This window comes from Dicentrarchus labrax, unplaced genomic scaffold, assembly GCF_905237075.1.
Source record: "Dicentrarchus labrax unplaced genomic scaffold, dlabrax2021, whole genome shotgun sequence".
NCBI classification, from domain to species: domain Eukaryota; kingdom Metazoa; phylum Chordata; class Actinopteri; family Moronidae; genus Dicentrarchus; species Dicentrarchus labrax.
The window spans coordinates 16,348,969-16,365,549 of NW_026136708.1; the positions used below are offsets into that span (position 1 = coordinate 16,348,969).

Consider the following 16,581-nt stretch of genomic DNA (forward strand, 5'->3'; position numbering starts at 1 on the left):
CTATGGACCCCGAGGCCTTATATAGTATGCAAGTTCATACCCTTACCTGGGAACAAATGTCAGGTTTTCAAAGTGAAGATTTATGTTTTTCTCTTCAAAAACTTGAACCAAAACTGCACACATTGATCAGCGTGAACGCCTGCCATGATTCGACGCTCTCCATCTCTTCTCTGCAGTGACTGTTGTTTGACCACCAGATCCCCTCCTGACAGCACTGCAAGCTGACAAACATCACTGACTCTATTCTGCACACAAACAACTCACTTCAAATCAACATCAAAGTGCAGGCCGGTTATTACAAATATAAATCTCAAAGAGAGAGAGAGAAAAAAAAAACAGGTTAAATAAATTTTATTGATTTGTTTTTACTTCCCACTCATGAAACTGACCACAGTGTTTCTGACAGGAATTCGATTGTTCAGTGACACCTTTTATCCTGGTGGTTTAATGCTCCACCGCATCCAATCAGCTGGGATTAAGCTTTATTTGACCCAGCAGAAGTATCCTGGTAGGCAACTTCACAGCGGCCTTAATGTAATGAAAGTTGTTGTTTCATTTAAAGGAAAAAAAAATGCCTAAAGCACAAGTTTGAAATACAACTCTCTTCCACTACACTGACATTTGTGCTGACACACTCACTGTGACCTTTACAGGTAATTGGCTTTTTCCCCCCTGTACAATAACAAGACCCCTACCAATGTCATTAAAATGCCCACTATGTAATTCAGTATATCAATGTACAGTATATCTTGTACTCTTTGAAGAGTAATTTAACCCTAAAGACACTTGAGTAAGTAAATTTCACGTACAGTAACTTTATTACACTATCAATTGATCCTGATTGCATTTTATAGTGTTTATTTGAACAAAGGCTATTCTCTGGAGAGAGAGAGAGAGAGAGAGAGAGAGAGAGAGAGAGAGAGAGAGAAATAAGTCTATCCACTTGAACCCCCCCAAAAAATCTGGGGAAAATCTTCGATGTAGCTGGGACACACAACAACAACACAACAAAGGCAATGTTACATTCACATATAAACAGCAGTCAGCTGTCAGCAGGGTAGACAGTACAGAGTATAAAGACTGAGAGATAATAGTAGTGGAATCACTACAGGAGTAGAAATACTTGCTGTGTTGACCAGCTACCCCTCATTCCCTGTTCGGACACTCTCGTCTGCTACTTCTGCTACACCCTCGCTAGGCTAAGCTATAAGGGGATGCATGCATTTTTGGAAAATGTAAAGGGGGGGCAGTTAAAACAGTAACCCAGTACATACTGCAGACAAGGAAAAAACCCTAAAGGCTCAGTCATTATGCATTAAACATAAAATGGGGTGAAGTGAATTTGCATAAATCTTTCTTGTCAAGTTCTTCTTTTCTTTTGTTTTACTTTGTCCTGCGGATTTACGCCATTGTTCAATATCAGGTCATCTTGACAGTCAAAACATGGAGGAACATCCACTCTGTTATATATGAGTATAAACTTCTTCAGAAGAGATGAATAGTTTGCAGACCGTTACAGAGACTGTTACATATTGTCCCATTAGCGACCAAGCTAATTAGCTGGTGTACTTAAAACTAACTAGGCTGGAGAACTTTATGTTTCTTTACTGGGTCACTTTCTGGTGTCACTTGGCCTGTTACAATATAAATAAAAGAAAATACATATTATCATTATAAGTTTTGGTGTATGTGATAATTTGATTACTGTAAACACAAATGTATTTAGGAATATGTGCTGCGTCTTAAAACTGTATTTTATACTTATAACCCAGGCTGCAGCAGCAAGTACTCAGCCCCGACAGCCCTGATATATGGGGTGCACGCTCCACCAGGCGAGCCACCAGCGCGCTCCTTAAAACTATATTTTGACACAGAGCCCCTAAGTTAAAAGGAGCCTTTAGGTCCTCATCATTCAGTTGAAAATCGCTCAGTAGCTTTGACTTCAGTGACAGTTATTATAGGTTGCTCTGCAGTGCAAACTCAACTCTAACAACTACAGTTACTCTCATAACAAACAAACTTTCTGGAAGTTAGATGACAGAGACCAGCTGCTGGAAATGATGGGAAATATAAAGACACACATCCTGACAGAAGTTCAATAAGTGAGCGCATTTTTGCTGACAGAATATTGACGTCCAACAGAACCCCCCGCTCAAAGCCACGAGGCTGGGAGTAATGGCGAGGAACACAAAACTATCATTATCTGTTGCCGACGGTGCCGTATTGTCATCTACGACTCCTGCGATGGATTACTCAACAAAAACACTGAGATCACTGTTCACACAAACATCGGATGCAGATTACAGATCGCCCTGAGAGTCTTTAACCTCAGTTTGAGCTGAAGAGATATTGATTAATGTTGTTTTTCACCAACACTTGATTTCTTGTTTTTACCTCACTGTACCCAACATGTGTTAACATTTTTCACAGCTTTCCACATTGTTAAATTACTTTCTTATATTCTTATGGGTGTTTAGGTATACTCATTGTAACATCACTCAAAGTGTCAGTATAGCAAGCAATGATCGTTACCAGGCTCCATTATCATTTCCTGGCACACATAGTTCATTTTTACAGCCAATACTTCAGCAACATATTCCCTCATTAGCTCTCTTTAGTTTGTTATTGCAGTGGTTTACAACTTGTCTGGCTTATGAATCCTTAAAATTAAGCAAATTATGATCACAGGTTATGGCTTCAGTGTTGACAAGATTTATTAGCAGTTCAATTATTTTTTCTTTTTCAGATTACTTAATTTGGAAAATGTATTTGAAGAAGGTGCAGAAAGTAGTGTTTTTTTTACAAAAAAGAGCAATAATTAGAGAAAAGTCAAACAAATAATATAATTTTGAGTGATAGACATTTTTTATCCCTTTATTTATCTAGTGACCCCTCAGATGTTTGTTTTTTTAACAAACAGATCCAGTTTTTTCTATGTAACGATTGCATTCAGTCATCTGTAAAGCCACTGTCAGGTACTTCTGTGTGTATTATCAGGTGCAGTTTTTACTGAAATCAATACTTGTCTCTTCCAATACGTTTGTCGTTACACTAAATGGCAGCTGACAAAGGCCATTAGCAGAAAGTGTGAAGTAAGCAATATGCTAATACGCTCTGTGACACAGGAAGCCCAGTGGTCGAAACTCATTTATTACTATTAACAAATAATCAGACAGTAATGGGCTTATCTGTTAAGTTTAGGCTGCAGTTCGTCTTTATACAACCAGCACTGGAGTACGAATTGTGCATCGGTGTAGAAACCAACCTCCTCAACTCAACAGCTAGCACCTATTTTCTGTCATTTAAACAGGTTTCATCCACTGAACTGCCAGTAAAATTCAGCCAGTGGATTAAAAAAAAAACCCATCTGCACTCCAAATAAAAAATAAATGGTTTTAAGTAACATTTGTGAGTGTTTAGCTCTGAGAGTAGATGCTTCTGGTCAAGTGCATATGGTCAACACCTTTGAGACCCCTGTAGCGATCTTTTACATCTCTTGCTCTAGAAGGACAGCGGCTCATCCAACCAGAGATTATAGCAGGGGACAGGAAATCAATACTTTCAGGAACAGAAGGTAAGGAAAGTTTCCTCTACAGTTTCAGTGCATTAAACGACATGGTTGATGATTTCCATTTCGATTTTAGTGTCGTTTTAGCCAGGAAGTATTGCCATTGCAGTATTTTGCACATATGGCCGTAAATAAATGCACCGAACCTGGAACTGGAAACCTTATCTGAATGAGTGGTACGACTGACTGTATGCCATGTCACAAACGAGAGGCATATTTCTTCTGATTCACTGAGTTTTATTTCATGTCCACATGAGTTGAGTCACCCAGCATGCCAAAAACAACTGTCCAAAACAAAAAACGTAATAACAATAACCCGGCATATCAGTGCTTTTCATAGTGCTCTGAGAGAGTTGTGTGGCCTCTCTTCATCAGCATCAATAATATTGCATAATTCTACACAACTGTTTATATTACTCTCTTTCAAAAATGCTTGTTGTTGTTCATGCAGGCTGTGTAACATCAGCCAACTTAGAGATCTATAATACCATTCTTAAACATCAAACAGTGTTGTTGTCATTTTAGACTTTTTGCATCCGTTAAATTCTCGGGCTGAACTTTTCAGCGAGCAGACGAATCAATACAGGGCATTACTTTGAAAAAACATTAACATTATAGCCTCCTACATGCATCATTGCAGTTTTCTCAAGCAGAAAATGGGCTTTCAAACCTCTGAGCAAGGTTCAGATAATTCCCTTTAGATTTCCCCGATTTTAGCAACGCTGTATATTTCACAAGCTATTCCCCTTGTAGAAAAAAAACAAAAAACTTCATGGCTACGATATTTCTCTGTCAAATTGCAGGAGGAAGACAGTGGAGGGAGGCAGGGTCAGTGATGGAGCGCTCTGCCCTGAGAGGCACGGAGTGACTTGCAGTCATAAAGGGAGCGACACCGGCGAAGCGGCAGGAATCTCAATTTGCTGCTACATTTTCACAAGTGTCATTATCATACACCTCTATGTCCTGGAGACTTGATGCATCTGTATCGTCCCCTACGCTGCTCTGACTGTTCCTGAAGGCAAACGCTCCTATAAAGGGATACACACTTTCTGTGAACAGGTCTCTGATGTTATAATAAGGGAGTTCTGGGTCTTGTCTTTCAGGCTTAGTGATACACTGTTCCTCCATGGCTTTGTTTCTTTGATAGTACTTTGAAAACTTATTGAAGATGATGGTGATGGGCAGAGCCACCACTAACAGGCCACAGATGATACACAAGGTGGCCACTATCTTCCCCGCCAGCGTCACCGGGCAGGTGTCACCGTAACCGACTGTTGTCATGGTGATCGTGGCCCACCACCAACCTGAAGGGATGGTCCCCAAGTCTGTGTCCTCCTCTTCTTTCTCTGCAAAGTAGATGAGGGCGGAAAAGATAGAAATCCCCACCGAGAGGAAGAGAAGGAGCAGACCCACCTCCTGGTAGCTGTGGCGGACGGTGGCACCCAACGCTCGCAGCCCGATGGAGTGGCGAGCCAGTTTAAGGATTCGGAGAACCCTCATGAGGCGCAGAACCTGCACCACCTTTCCCACGTTCTCTAAGTCCTCGTTCTCCTCTGCAGCCTCCTCGTCGGCTGTTTCCAGAGCTAACGTAGCGTAGAATGGCAAAATGGAGGCAACGTCAATTATGTTCAAAGCGTTTGCGAGGAACTTCCTGCGGGAGGGCGCCACGATCAGCCTGATGATGAACTCGGCGGAGAAGCAAGCAATGCAGATCTCCTCCAGAATGGCGAGGACGGGGTCCTCGATAGGTCTGTCATTGTCGTCCACCTGCTGAAACTCAGGCATACTGTGGACACACATGGCAACGATGGAGGTCAACACCAAGCTGAGGGAGGCCACGGCGATGATCTTTGAACCTCGCGAGTGACCTGGATCCTCCAGCCTGAGCCAAATGTAGCTCCTCAATTCTGCACACCAGGCACCTTTGAACTTGGCCAGGTCCTTATCAAGAGCAGAGAGCTCCTCAAAGGAGGAGTCGAAGCTCGGCTGTTGCTGGTCGTCGCTCCTGATGTCCCAGTCCCTGTCCTCGATGTACTCCTTCCTCTCGTGGTACCAGTTGTTACAGCAGGGGCTCAGGTAGAGCTCCTGGATGCCCCAGTACTCGATCTCCTGGGTGAAGGAGAAGACGCACACCTCCTCCATCATGTGGATGCGTCCCGTGTGGTAGAAGTTGAGCACGCAGAGGAAAACCCGGGGATTCCTGTCGAAGTAGTACTCCTTCTCAGCCGGGCTGTAGTCATCACACAGCTCCAGGATCGCCGCCTCACTTTGGCAGCGCAGCAGACGGGCCAGGCGTGTGTGAGGGAAGCGGAGCAGCGTGTCTGGATCCACTTCATGTCGAACCCCTCCCACGTTGAGGTGGACCTGGTCCTCCTCATTGCCCTGCCGGTGGAGGATATGTCCATACCCCATGGTCCTGATGATGACACAGAGACATTACGAGAAATGAAGTCTATACATTTTTTTATTTTTATGACCAGAAGATGCACCACAAGCACATACAGTCTGGATTATAAGTGGTACATTTATGTGAAGAGATGTCTATTGTATTTGACTGCACTGTTTGTAGAACACATTAGTCCCCTGAAGGAAAAAAAAAATCAATACAGCACACGCAGGAAATGGCTTGAGCTGGAGTGAGTGAAGAGGCGTGAGGTACTGTCACTTCTTTGAGGGCTCAAGCACAGAATTATCACTGGGAGCATCAAATTACAGAGGAGACAAGACAAACTCAGAGGAAATGAGTGGCAACAAGTTGAAACTGAACCCTCAGATCATTTCAAGCAATTATTAAAGGATTGTTAAAATTGTTAAAAGATTTGTTTTCCAGCATTTGTGGATTTCTGTGGAAATGTCCTCATATTTTTTCTTCCAGGCTTTCAGAGCAATGCACTGGTTTTGCATGGAACCAACATTTCTTCACCAAACCCTATTTGAAAATAAGTCTATTACTTTTTTTATTACAAAAACTGAACGCAAAACGTAAAGATGACACATACCTGTACTCGGAGCCTTTCTTTCCATGAAAATAACTTTTATCCGGATGGTTTAGTTTTCACATTCTGGTTAAAAAAAAACGCCGCACACACAGCCGGTCTGTGGAGGGAGTGCGCTGCTGCAGCTTCACGGACGGGACAAGACGAGCTGGAGGCGGGACAGCGGCAGTTTGATCCCTTTTACATCGAGCAGGGAGGGGCGGGAGAGGAAGGGAGGAAGAGGGGAGGAGAGGGAGGGGTGGAGACTGTACACATGGAGAAACACCCTGCGAGAAATGACTGTAGTCGGTTTTATTTTGCCATTTTATTTTTTATATCACGGTATGCCTATAACATCCTTAAATAAAGCTGCAGCTCTGTTGTGCTTAATCTCTGCGATTTATTTGACTTTTTTCGTGATATATGTATGAAATATGCCTGAAATAATTGCAGGCATATTTATTCATTTATTTTTTTGAATTTGCACTTGTATTTTGGAAAACTACTGCAACTAAAGGCAGCTGGCCCACACAGACTGCTCGCTGGAAGGAGTAAAGTAAATTCACACTGACATTTCAGTCCTCTGTGAGAAAGCACTGCTGGCAGGATAACCAGGCATTAACACTGTATTTGGCAGCGATGGGGAAATGCAACATACCTTTATAGTGAGTGCTGTTTGACATGTTGTAATCTATAAAATAATAAGTTTTACAATCCCTCATTGTATCACCTCAATAAAAAAACATCTTTAGTGTCCTCCAGATGTGCTGCTTACAGCATAAAACTATTCCTCCTAAAAGCACCAAACCCTTGTTCTATTTCTGTTCTAGTCCCTAAAATTAATGTGGCATTTTAACATTTCTCTGCCTCATCAGAGAAAACACACATTAGTGCACCTTTTTAGCACAGGGTGTGTTAATTAAAGTTCATTAAAGTTGTGTGCTGTTCTCTACCACAGCCAGGAATGAATTACCAACTGAGAAAAAGGGGGCTCAAAACCTAGACTCAAAGATTCACTGCTTTTGAATTTGTTTTTTTGGTAACTCTGTGGCTTTTTTTTTTGCGCTGTTTAAATACAACAAATTAAACTTAAATCAACTATAGCCGCGCCAATTAAAGCAAGTATTCAAGAGGGGCCCTGTGACAAAATTATTAGTCCATCAACATAAGATCAGTCATTGAATCCTTTAAGTTGTTTATCAAGCAAAAATCCCCCGAACATGATCTCTTCTCTGCTTTTCAGTTTGCTGCCTTTAGTGACATCAAGAACAAGTCTTACACAGGTTAATCCGGCCGGTTATTATTGCACAAAGATGTCAGATCTTCATTTAAGTGGTGAATGTGGAGATCTATAGTGGTTGTGTTTGAAGACAGGAAGGCCTTTTTAAGAATCTTCTCCACTGACTCTGAAAAAGAGATCTTTTCCTGTTGCTTCGGTTGCACGTCATTATTTTAAACATTCTGTACTCTTTTACATTTTTTAAAGAATTGTGATACAAAACCCTCAACCTATTGGTGAGATCGTATCATATCTTCAGATTCAAGTCAGCTAAGAGGACAACCTCTCAGCAGTAAGTTTTAAGTCTCAGTTCAGACGGTGTCCACTCACTTATCCCAATCAGGCTGTAATAGGATCCACCTGTGTGGTGGTTGTGTTTGAGCCTCCCTCAACCTGCTCAAAGGGTCCATAAAAACAGCAAAAACTCTGAGGACTCTGAGATTACCGGTTTCCCATCTCTTGTGCCATGGGTTGCTTAGTTGAACTGGGGTTTGTAGTTTTGTTTTTATCCATTGCTTTCACTCAAAGTTAATTTTCTTTCTTGCCTCTTTGAAAATGATTCAATCTCTTTCAGGTGGTTTGTTCTCCTGATAGCAGTTGTAAATATAGAGGCTCAAAACAAGTCCCCTATAAGTAAGTTATTTCTTCCTAAACATGGGTCTCTTTACAATCACTGTATGCTCCTTTACTAATATAAATGTTTAATTTCAGATATCCAGTCAAAATGCCTGGGAAACGTCATGCGTGTGGATGTTGGTCCGCTTGGAAGTAGTCTTCTTGAAGTCTCCGCTGTCTTGAGTAAGCCGACATTTCTGAATTCGTTGTTTTACTTTTGTCTCACGTTTTCTCTCTAACTGACCCTTTTTCTTCTTCCTCAGATTACTCTGCCATCCTTCTTACACCAAGCTTAGCTTTGCAGTGTGGCTTCAATGTGAAGATAGACCAGCTGGGGAATGCCATGATTTATGCTTCCCTTCAAAACTGTTTTGCTCAAAATGTGGTAACGAGACTGGAAATGTCATTTCTATAGCGTAGCACCAAATGTGTTTTTTAATGTGGTAATCATTTTGAGTCTTATTTCAATGTGTTTGCAGGATGATAAAGCGTTCACAACAACACTTAATCTTCGACTGTATGGGAACCGGATGGTTGGAGATGAGCAGTACCAGGTGTCTGAAACCTGCCAGTACACTCCCTGGGCCTCCAGGGAAATTGTCTGTGACCACAACTTTATGGAGGCAAGTGAATGCAGCAGGACTCTCAGGGGTGATGTTGCAGTCTATATAAGTGGCTTTATTTTCCTCATATGAGCATCAATGCTGGTACATTTGCTGTCTCTGCAAAGGGGAGAGTCATTATCACTTATTGAGTGGCCTCATTTCTAGGTGTCTGTGAAAAGGGCAACTCATGATGATTATGCGCTGCCTGAACATCCCATGCCAGGAGATAATTCAAACTTTGGTGATCCTCGACGAGCTGCCGAGGTTTGATATGCTCACTTGTCTTATTTTAATATTCTGAGAACACACATTTTCTGTATTTTATGACATGTCCTGACATTTGCCTTGCACAAACAGCCCATAGACGCAGGATTCATGATGACAAGGCTCATCTTCTTCTTTCCTGAGGAGAAGATTATGACGGTGGCCGAGGCCCAGAGAAGTGGTTATTGGATAGCAAGCACTGCTTCAAGGCTGGTTCTGAGAAGTCCAAAGACTTCACCTGAGACGTACCCCCAGAATGTAAGTGGACTGGACTGCAGTTCACTAAATTTCAAACGGCCTGATTTGCAATCTTCCCCCTCAGGCAGCCTCTGGTTAAATTACTTGTAGTCATTAGATGACTCACTACTTGCTTACACTTGCAACCAGTAAACTATTCGATTTAGCTCAAGTAATGTAATCAGACTGCTTTTAAATGGATTACTTTGTCTGAAATCCAGTTGGCAGAGTTAAATCCATTGATGGGCTCCTTATTTTATATGCATCCCCCCCATTATGTTGAATTATCTTTTCTTCCTGCAATATCCATGAATACTCTGTCATTAGATGGATTAAACAAAGCATTTATACATAATGATCTGTAACCTCGTCCCGCAGGTAGCAGGAATGGCCATGACTGTGCTCAGAACCTCTGTAATATTTGAGAAGAAGTGGCTGGCGACTCAAATCGATGCAGCAGTGGCCTGCCCAACACTGGAGGGTAATGAACATGTTTTGAGAACAGTAAGCCGGGTCGTAGCTTCCACTGAGGTCATGTCTTTTAGGATTTACTCTGGGGAATTTGGGGTTTTAGCAACTGGGAGTTTACAGTCTTGCACATGGTGGGTATTTTTATAGGCAGATTCCAGTATTTTGTTTGATTTTAAATATATTCAGATTTGACCTCCCTGAAACCTCTTCGGCTAGAATTTGTATCCTGGCAGAGTGGAAAAGATCACAAACGGCACACAAATTAACCAGAATAGGAATAATTTGCTATACACTTTCTTACTGGGTTAAAGTGATGCCACACGTGTCTGTAGAACCAGCAGCTGGTTAACTTATCGTTAAACAGTTATCCTGGCCCTGCACTTTGCCAAGAAATATGGTTTGTAAAACTACAAATTGCCATCCTTACACTTCAGATCTTGTACAGTTTAAAGCTCACTAATAAAGAGGTTGGCTCATTTGTTTTTAGAGGTGCTGGCTGGTAGATTTGTTACCTTTTTGCCAGGTAACTGTTTCAGAGCTCAGTGTCTCCTGTACTTTCATATTTAACAGACACTAACTCTCAGCATGGAGGCAAATGAGCACCCATCATGAATTAACTTTAAGTGAATATAAAACAAATATCAAAACTATTAAACTTTAATTTGTTGTCATGACTTCAGTGTCTAACCTTGCTGGTTATAGATAATATAACCTATAGATTGTTAAATATATCCGTGTTGGGTCTTTTCTAAGTGCTGTATTTTGCCATTTGTGTACAGGTAGTGTTTCCTTCACTGATGACACAATCCAGTGGTTCCTGCCCAGGCACATTGACCCTCTGATTTCCTCTGACCACTTCAAACTGTTGGAGGTGCACATGGGAGTCGATGGCCAGAGGCTCGACGATGCTGAAATGGCTGCCAGACAATACACTCTGTTGGTTGACATTTACATTGTTGTTGAAATTCCTGTTGGTGCTGTCGGTGGCCACTTCAAGGTTAGTGGAACACAGACTTTCTTTTTTTAATATGAATTAATGGATTTTGTCATTGGAAGATTCGCAGTTCATATATTAAGCAAAATATAGATGTGTGCATACATTTAATTGCCAAAATAGACAAGACTTGTATATCTTTGAACACATTCACTATATACACATACAGTGGAGAAATTGAGTAAATATTCATGAGATGGTCCATCTTGCTGTCTACTTCATGCTTTTGAGACAGTTAAACACACCAAATCTAAACCACTATCATTTGTACACCAGGATATTTACAGGTTTTGTGAGCTTTTTCATGGAAAATTTAACTCCTTAAATCATAGTGTCTCACATTTGAGTCCAACTTAACACAACTCTTGAAGAATAACAGTTCTGTGCAAAGATTCAGGGCCAGACTCTTAACATGCAAAGATGTCCTTAAATCTGGGTTTACAAGATGGTGACCTCATTAAGCGAAGGCCTCACTGGGGATATTTGATTTTGCAGAGCCACATACAGAATGATCAGTACCTCACTACTTACACGATTGAGCCGATGCTCGAGTTGCTGTGGACTGAAGAAGACAGTCATGAGGACACGAGATACAAAGTCCTCTTTCCCATCACGACACCGTTACAGTTTCGACCTCCGCAAATTCTTGATAGTGAGTCTTATTTTCTTGGTACTGTGATTTCATAAAAAATGCAGTTAATATTGCAAGCTACTGTCATTCTTTATTTTTGCCCCACAGACACTGTTCCAGAGGAGCGGATATTTAAAGTGCTCCTCGGGCCCTTCGGTTTGGATGTGGTACTAATCAACATCACCTTCCCCTCTGAGGTTTTGTCTGTTGCGGACTGCGTTGCCAGAGGCTTTAACGTCCTGGAGCACATGTCCCCTAACAGCAGCTCCAAGGTCTTCACACTTGAAGTGCCTTTCACGGACCACGTTGTACTACAAATGGTAAGCATTACACTCAACATGGGAAATTAAATATTGTGGGTTTTTTGTCTTTTATTGTAAGTTTGTCTGCTAATCTGTCTCCAACAGAAAGAAATGGGGATGACTGTCTACTCTCTTCACATGACCCTTGGTTTGCTGGTTCTGCCAGAGTTTGCTCCATTTTCTGTCACTGCTTATCTGGAAGCTAAACTGGTAGACATAAGTATGTATCCATGCATATGATCTATTCATGACAAAATGGGGCACAAGTGGAATCATCGGTTTCGGGCCACAAATGCCAAGATTTCTGAACTGTAAAGCATTAAAGACACTTGACCTTCATCTTGACTGTGAACCGAAAGCTAAATTTCTGTGCAGTTTCTTTTGTAAAATCTGTATTTTTATTCCTCTGTGCAGTTCCTCCCTCTGTTTCTGGTGATTGCGACCATCAAAACTTCTATATTCTTGTGACATACGGGAGTCACAGCTTCAACTTTCAGACCATAGTGGGACAACGACTGTTGACCGCAGGTCTGGCTCAGGAATACAGCGTAACGGATAATGGAACGCACATTAGTGTTGTAGTGCCGTTTTCATCCCCCGGTGTCTCATTTGAGGTACAATCAGGGCTTTATCTTGGTGATGTTGCTGTAAGAGATGACTGTTCATATAATTGTGTTTTTGTTTCTGACAACTTCTCAGGCTATTGGGACGTCATCCATCAGGAGCAGACTCGATGTGGTTCTGAGGGAATCCAGAAACCAACTTGAATATCAAAGAATTCTCCCTGGCTTGCAATTTCTACTCAAAGCTGATTGGTTTGTTTTTAAAAGTGGCTTTTTATTTACTATATTTTATATGAAAAAACGCCTAATGTTAACTAATTTCTGATCCTCGACTTTCAGAGTGTTTTCCTAATGGCACCATGACGGCCCTGGCTGTGAAACTGGAGTCGGTCCCCAGTCTGAACCCCAGTCAGCTGACCCTCAGAGACCCCACCTGTGGTCCCGCCTACAGCGACGAGCAATATGCTTATTTTGTCTTCACTGGGAGCTCTTGTGGGACAACTAGAAAGGTATCACACTGCTGAATGTTTTCATGATGCAGATATTGAGATTTGACCAATTGTTTTTCTCTTGTTTAGTTTTTGCCCAATATGATGCTGTATGAAAATGAAATCTCTCTGCCAGATGAACTTGAAATGAGTATGCAATCCACGTCAGATGAGCCGGCGTATGAGTGAGTGTCTTAAAACTTAAATTGATTTTTAATCAGTCATCAAAACCGTTGCCAATTCATCTTCAGATGTTTGCCTAATATTTTCAGAGCTATGCACTTTAAGAAACTGCCAAATATTTGTCTTGGACTCTTATGTGAGCAGTTACTGCATTTTGTCTTTATGATGGCTAATCTAGTATCTTTGCTCAAAAGTCCAAAAATTCAGACTACTTTTGTACTCAAACTTAACTGCTTCATGATAGTGCTGCAAATATTTTCTCATTCTCTTACCATCGCAGGGGCCAATGCCAAAACTAAAGTGTCATAAGGAATTATTGTCCTACTTGAAAATGGGTTTTTGATCATCACTATCCTATCCTGACTATATTAAGTCTTATTTCTTCAGGTTAAAGGTTTATTGTTACTATGACATAAACAAAACCCATGCAGTGGCGTTCCACACCAGACCTCGCAGGAGTGAACCATACGCTGAAAATGCAATAGGCGAGCTGCAAGTTGCAATGAGACTCGCTTTGGGTAAGAAGTTCTGAATGCATTGTGTTCTCCCACAGTCTTTCACACGTTTCTAGAGTTCTGATACCAGTATTGTAAATGCATCCGATACTGCGTAAAAGGCAGCGTCTGCTATCGGCTAACTCATGTATTGGATTGGTACTCGTTATTGGCTGATACGCAAAGCTCAGGAATCAGGAAGGATAAAATGGTATCTGAACGTTTATTCACCAACATGGGAATCTTTTTCACCCCTTCACTTTAAAATGCTTAGTGACGCCATAAAAGCACAGTATTTTAAGCCAAAACCAAATGGTTCATGATGATGGAAAAGGCGCTTTTGGGGTACGTTGGGGCAGTTGTCGCTCTTCTGTCTTTAGGAGAATAGCACATGTTTCAAAAAGCCACTGGATGTTCCTAAATTGGTAAACTGACAGTGTCTCCTATAGTCAGGAGGCAATCTCTCAAATTGATCAAGTAATTGGACTTCTGACAAAGTTCATTGACTCCATTTTAAACCCAATCATCGGCTGAGTTAGCAAGTGGGACAAATGAAGGCCATTTACTTAAGTTCTCTCACTCATTTGTGTTGTACACCTGGAGGTTCTGTGTGCAGGCTCCGCTGTCTGAATCCTTAATGATTCAGCTCAACACGCACTGTCTCCTCTTAGATGACTCCTACAGCGTGTTTCACAGCGTTGAGGATTATCCCATAGCAAAGTACCTACAACAGCCGGTGTATTTCGAGGTGGAACTGATGAGGTCTACAAACCCCCAAGTATCCCTGGAGCTGGAGAACTGCTGGGCGACGCACTACGATGACAGGACATCCCAACCAAGATGGAACCTCATCATTAATGGGTAAGTTCTTAATCTTTGTCTGCTGGGATGTTTGCCCTCGTATACAAAATGTTACACTCAAGCTGGGACATGCGCATTAGTCTAGTTTATTCCCTAATGGACATAGTGTCCAACGAGACATGAAGGATGGGCATATTCTGTCTCTGTGGAAAACCTCCAGTTTGGCTTAAAATGGAGACATGGCGGCCATTCAGCCAACAGACTTGGACATCTTTACCAAATTAAAAAAATGCACTAATGGAGTTAAACTTATATATTTTTTTCCTTTTCTTCCCCTCTTCAGCTGTGTAAACCCAGTGGACCCACACCAGGTGATCTTTCATCCAGTTTGGCCTGATGCCAGAGTTCAGTATCCATCTCACCTCAAACGCTTCGAGGTCCCGATGTTTGCATTTGCCGAAGACAAAGAGAACTTGAGTTGGGAGGTAATTTCAGCCATAAGAATAGACTCTTCTGCTCCCTATTGCTTCAGATATGAAGTGTAAAGCTGTAAAATGTCACTCACAACAGCCACAAATCTGTTCATATCCCGTAGCTCTCTGTCCACTGTGATGTGGTGATCTGCGATGCCAGAAATCCACTGGGTAGAGCTTGTAATAGACAGTGTTCAAACCTGGACAACAGGATAAAAGGTATGACCTTTCATTCTGATTTGGGGGGGAACAAATGTCTCTTTAATTGGCTAAGATATTTGTGTTTTTGTCTTCCACAGGTCAAAGACGTGCTGTTTCAGATGGTCACAATTTCAAACACGTGTCATCAGGACCCATTCTCATAAATTAATGGAAAAACTAAGTTAATTTCAGCCTTGAGTTGTTTTCTTGGAAATGTGCTGGAGATGGTGATGTATTCAATGTGTAGACTTGACTCCAATAATGGTGACTTACAAGTTGTTTTCTATGGTTCAAACGACTTCAGCTGAGACCTCCAACCTTAAAAACCTGCTGTTGCATAAGGCGTTAACTGGAGAAGAGCCTTTGTTTGAGCATTATTCTAATGACGAGAGCCAGACCTGTCCAACTGATGCAGTAACTTCAAAATCAAATGTACATTTTAAAATCTATCCAGACAACCTGTTCTAAATGCTGTAATTAAACGCTAAGAAATTCAATTACTGTAGCAAGTTGTTTTGTGTATTCTATACTCTTGTGTTCACATAAGCGGTGGCTCTAAAGGAAATGGTAATACAATAATGCTGATTTAATAGCAAACAATCACATCAATATTTGCTTGGAAAAGCCCCCAAATGAAGAGATTTTAACTCAAACATTGTGGTACATCTTCTGAACTGACTAAAGGTGGAATTGGAGCTCAGTACTGAAATGTGGCTCTAACTAGTCAGTCCTGACCTCCTTGATCCATTGCCACACACAGCTGACCTCCCAGTGCTCCCACTACAATGTCCTTAAACAGTTTGCTCCATCTTTCAGTCAAAATAATTTATCTATATGGAACAGAATCAGGTCTAAAATATTTACTGACATTAAACTTGGACACAAGTTTAACTGATTCCTGTTCCCTACAATTCACTCCCATGGTTTTTTTTTTTTTTTTTTTGGTGGATAATCTATTCATCCTCATCAAAGTTGTAAACATTGACACCTGGTTTGACATGTGGGGGAGATGAGACCCTTACAAATGTAGGGGCCCTACATATTGCATATGGTGGGCACAGGCTCTGGCCCTAATATATATAATTGTTAATTTCTGTTTATATTTAAAATTAACCTAATTTAATGTGTTAAATTTGACACCAAACCTGTGGCAAGATATTATTTTTAGGGGGGACAACTGCCAACCATCTACACTGTTCCCTGGTACAAACCTGAAGGAAGGTGTTACATTAAATAAAGACTTCCTGATAACACATTGGGCAGCAAACAAGTATAATTTCTATGGATATATTTGTTCTACAGAATAAAGTCTACACCGTTATTCTAAAGTGCCTCAATTTTCTATTAATATACTGTAGAGGTGGGTGTGGTTTACACTCAGGTGTGGGGAAGGCCTGTGAGAGTAGAGAAACTTGCTACATATACTTTAGTTAATAG

At 41.3% G+C, this 16,581-nt stretch overlaps 1 protein-coding gene and 1 pseudogene across 1 annotated transcript; one reads left to right on the plus strand and one right to left on the minus strand.

The window, feature by feature from the left end:
• Window positions 1-356: 356 nt before the first annotated feature.
• Window positions 357-6,709, minus strand: LOC127368637 (potassium voltage-gated channel subfamily S member 3-like). The gene is made up of 2 exons (XM_051409629.1): window positions 6,568-6,709; window positions 357-5,984 (listed from the first exon to the last, which is right to left on the minus strand). The coding sequence occupies exon 2, from the start codon at window positions 5,978-5,980 to the stop codon at window positions 4,481-4,483; it is 1,500 nt and encodes a 499-aa protein (XP_051265589.1). The 5' UTR covers window positions 5,981-5,984; window positions 6,568-6,709; the 3' UTR covers window positions 357-4,480.
• A 1,572-nt stretch (window positions 6,710-8,281) lies between these two features.
• On the plus strand, window positions 8,282-15,641 carry LOC127368161 (uncharacterized; annotated as a pseudogene).
• Window positions 15,642-16,581: the final 940 nt, after the last annotated feature.

What these genes read in the sequence shown, in the direction of transcription:
- LOC127368637 (XM_051409629.1), bottom strand. Translation starts at nt 5,980, where the DNA reads ATGGGGTATGGACATATCCTCCACCGGCAGGGCAATGAGGAGGACCAG.